Source organism: Rhizophagus irregularis, chromosome 19 (assembly GCF_026210795.1).
Source record: "Rhizophagus irregularis chromosome 19, complete sequence".
Lineage (NCBI taxonomy): Eukaryota > Fungi > Glomeromycota > Glomeromycetes > Glomerales > Glomeraceae > Rhizophagus > Rhizophagus irregularis.
Window position 1 is genome coordinate 1935573 of NC_089447.1, and position 4463 is coordinate 1940035.

Here is a 4463-nt window from a genome sequence, read left to right on the forward strand (position 1 = left end):
ATTGATGACTGATTGGTACCTGATTTGTTCAATCTGATACCAATCAGGCTGTCTGATTGATGGTCAATTTTTGCCATAATCTGACACCAATCAACTATCAATCAGGTACCTGATTGATAGTTGATTGGTGTCAGATTATTGTCAATTTTATTGTTAATCGATGGTCATTTTATGGTCAATTTGATGGTCAATTGATGGTTATTTTATGGTCAATTTAATGGTCAATTGATGGTCAATTGATGGTTATTTTATGGTCAATCAATGGTCAATTAATGGTTATTTTATGGTCAATTTAATGGTCAATCAATGGTCAATCAATGGTCATTTAATGGTCAATTTAATGGTCATTTGATGGTCATTTTATGGTCAATTTAATGGTTAATCGATGGTCATTTTATGGTTAATTTAATGGTCATTTATTGGTAGTTGATAACTTTTTATTATCATAATAAAATTTATTATAATATATAAATTATTTTACAATATTATTAAAACATACACAATTTTTTTAAAGAGCAAATGGAATTAAAATATTTCATATTATACAAAATAAAACTACTATCTCACTCAGAGTGTTCTGTAATTAGAAATTAGTAATATTTGGAAAAATATTAATATGAAAAGTTAGTAATATTTTAAAATATATTAAAAAAAAAGAAATAACATTAGTAAAATATAAAAAAAAGAAACAACATTAATAAAATATAAAAAAAAGAAATAACATTAGTAAAATATAAAAAAAAAATCATTAGTAAATTAAAAAAAAAAAAAGAAGTATAGTGTTAGTAATACTAAAAAGAGATAAAGTTAATATTACAAAGTAAATAAAACATACTTGTAAAGAGAGTAGTAAGGAAAAAGCAGAAAAGAGAGTATTTGAAAAAATAAATAAAAGTGTGTTTAGTAATTTATGCATATTAAAATCAGATCACATGCATAAAGATCAGGCCGAATTTTGATTGGTTAATAATAGATAATAGAGTCCTTAAGAGAGTGTACGATACTAGCCTGAGTTCAGGAGTTATGCACTTGTACGTGATAGCATTAATGTTAACTATAGCCAGTTTGTATGTTAATAATGTACACCCTCACTGTACATTAAGGAACCCACTTAATATATTTAATAAATCTTATTTTATAAAAAAACTATGTTAGAATTTAAAAAAAAGCAAACTAAAAATCGGATGTCCTATTTTTACCGATCCAATCCACAAGTAACTGAAGCCGATACCTATAAAAGAAAGAAAGAAAAAGAAATTAATTAAGATTAAAAAAGAAGTTTTGAAAAGCTTTTGTTTTGAAATTAAATTAAATGATAAATTAAATCACAGAATTTAACAATTAACATTCATGTAAATATACATTCTCAGAAGAAGTTAATTCCGACCATTAGTAAATAACACAATTCTTTGAAAGTATTTCTTTTATAATTTAATGTTAGACTACTTGAAATTTGCCTTACAATATTAACAGTTAATATAAAATAATTTTATTAAAAATAATTATAATTACATACTGTATATTTGATTAAGGCAAAAAAAGATATATTGAATTATAATTGTCAACTCTTATACTTGTGTCAAATGTAGTATTACATTTCTTGTAGTAGTTTTTTATTCCATTTATACAATATAAATATATATAGTATCATTTAAACAAATCATTTATTATTAACCACCAACTTCATTACAATATCCGCATTAACAAGCGATTTATGGTTGGAAATTAACAGATAAATCTATGGATTATAATTAAAATAGAAAACCCATTTAAATGCTATTTTCTCCCTTCTTACAATGATTCAAATTTACCAATCAGAGTTCAATCCACAAGGAACTGAAGCTAATACCTACAAAAGAAAAAAAAAAAAAATCAATTAAAATATTTTTAAAAAATAAATTAAAAACAAGTTTCAAAGCTTTCGAAACTTACTGATCAAAGAGTCCAATCCATAAAGAACTGAAGCTGATACTTACAAAAGAAGGAAAAAAAAATTAATTAAATATTTTTTTTAAAAAAAACAATTTCGAAACTTACTGATCAAAGAGTTCAATCCAAAAGAACTGAGATCGATACCTACAAAAGAAGAAAAGAAAAAAAAAATTAATTAAATATTTTTTTAAAAAAAAAACAATTTAAGTTTCATTTCGAAAACTTACCGATCAAAAAGTCCAATACACAAAAAACCGAAGCTGATACCTACAAAAGAAGGAACGAAAGAAAAATCAATCAAATATTTTTAAAAAAAAAATAATTTTTAAAATTGAAGGTTTCGAAATGAAACGAAATTTTCGAAACATACTGATCAGAGTTAAATCCACAAAAAACTGAGGTCAATACCTACAAAAGAAGAGAAGAAAGAAAAATCAATTAAATATTTTTTTAAAAAAAACAATTTAAGTTTCGTTTCAAAAACTTACTGATCAAAAAGTCCAATTCACAAAGAATTAAGATCGATATCTGCAAAAGAAGGAAAAAAAGAAAATTAATTAAATAATTTTTTTTAAAAAAAAAAATATAAAAAAATTTGAAAGTTTCATTTCGAACTACCGACCAAAGAGTCCAATCCACAAGAACCGAAGCTGATACCTATAAAAAAAGGAAAGAAAAAAAAATTAATTAAATATTTTTTAAAAGAAAAACGATTTAGAAAAAAAGTTTCGTTTCAAAACTTACAGATTAAAGAGTCCAATTCAAAAGAACCAAAACCGATACCTACAAAAGAAGGAAAGAAAAAAAAATTAATTAAATATATTTTTTTAAAAAAAAACAATTTTGAAACTTACCGATCAAAGGGCCCAATCTAAAAGAACTGAGGTCAATACCTACAAAAGAAGGAAAGAAAAAAAAAATTAATTAAATATTTTTTTAAAAAAAAACAATTTAAGTTTCATTTCGAAAACTTACCGATCAAAGAGTCCAATCCACAAAGAACCAAAGCCAATACCTACAAAAGAAGGGGGGAAAAAAATTAATTAATATTTTTAAAAAAAAATACGAAGTTTCATTTTGAAACTTACCGATCAAAAGGTTCAATTCACAAAGAACTGAAGCTAATATCTACAAAAGAAGGAAAGAAAAAAAAAATTAATTAAATATTTTTTTAAAAAAAAACAATTTTGAAACTTACCGATCAAAAAATCCAATCCAAAAAAATTGAGGTCGATACCTGCAAAAGAAAAAAAAATAAAAATCAATTAAAATTTATTAAAAAGAAAACTGATTTAAAAGAAAAGTTTCATTTCGAAACTTACTGATCGAAGCTGATACTTATAAAAGAAAAAAAAATCAATTAAAATTTTAAAAAAACGATTTAGAAAAAAAGTTTCGTTTTAAAATTTGGGTTGAAGCTGATACCTATGAAAGAAGGAAAAAAAGGAAATTAATTGAATTTAAAAAAAAAAGATTTAAAAAAATTTGAAAGTTTCGTTTTGAACTTTCAAAACTTATCAATCAAAAACCAATACTTACAAAAGAAGGAAAGAAAAAAAAAGTTAGCTAAAAATTTTTAAAAAACAAATGATTTAAAAAAAAAAGATTTGAACCTTTCATTTTGAAACTAACCGGTCATAAATTAAGTCAATAAGGAACCGAAGCTGATACAACAAAATGAAGAAAAAAAAAGATTATCAAATTAGGTGATACAGATCGCAATTACGGATTGAAATAATTATCAATCGGCAATATAACTTATCGATTACTAACCGATTACTAACTGATTGCTGATCGATTGCTTACTAAATCTCATTGGATACCAATCAGTCATCAATCTGATATAGCTGATTGATAACTGATGGCTGTCGATTAATAAATTGGCCATCAATCGGTCACCAATTAGTTATATAACTAATTGGTAACTGATTGAAATTATTGCCTGATTAATGACTGATAGGTAACAGATTGAAAGAATCGGCAACCAATCAGTTACCAATCAGTTACCAATTAGTCATATGACTGATTGATAGCTGATTTATTATATTTCGACCTGTGTGAGTTGGGTGTGTTATCGTTTCATTGCAGGACTATCAGCCAAAGGATGCATAGCCAAATGGTTTCAATTATTAACCTGATGGATCAAAGGAATATCAGCACCAGAAATGCTTAGACATTCCTTATTTAATTTCCTGAGTAATCATATATTATAACCAGTATCAGAAGACAAGCGAAAATACCTATATGTTATAATAAAAGATAAAAACAATGAAGTCTCAATAGGATTTGTTAAGAAAAGAACACATATAAAGAAAAATGGGGAAAAAATTGAATGTTTAATCATAGAAGTTTGCAATATGGAAATATGTTTAGATAACCCTCAAAAAGCAATTATCCAGAAACAGAAATGTCCAAAAATAATTACAATAACCCAACATAATGCATTAGTATTACCAATTTTTATTCAATTGTCGACAGGTGCAACCATATATGTCAACTGGTATTATATAGTGGAATTGCTAAATAGAGCC

At 24.9% G+C, this 4463-nt stretch overlaps 1 protein-coding gene across 1 annotated transcript; it reads right to left on the reverse strand.

Annotated features, from left to right (window-relative positions):
- Positions 1-1814: 1814 nt before the first annotated feature.
- Positions 1815-3571, reverse strand: OCT59_010969 (uncharacterized protein; the record flags this gene model as incomplete). The annotated part of the gene is made up of 11 exons (XM_066136216.1): positions 1815-1849; positions 1933-1971; positions 2038-2076; positions 2160-2199; positions 2555-2589; positions 2677-2715; positions 2787-2825; positions 3021-3053; positions 3131-3169; positions 3255-3269; positions 3565-3571. The coding sequence occupies 11 exons, from the start codon at positions 3569-3571 to the stop codon at positions 1815-1817; spliced, it is 360 nt and encodes a 119-aa protein (XP_066000864.1).
- Between the last annotated feature and the right edge of the window lie 892 nt (positions 3572-4463).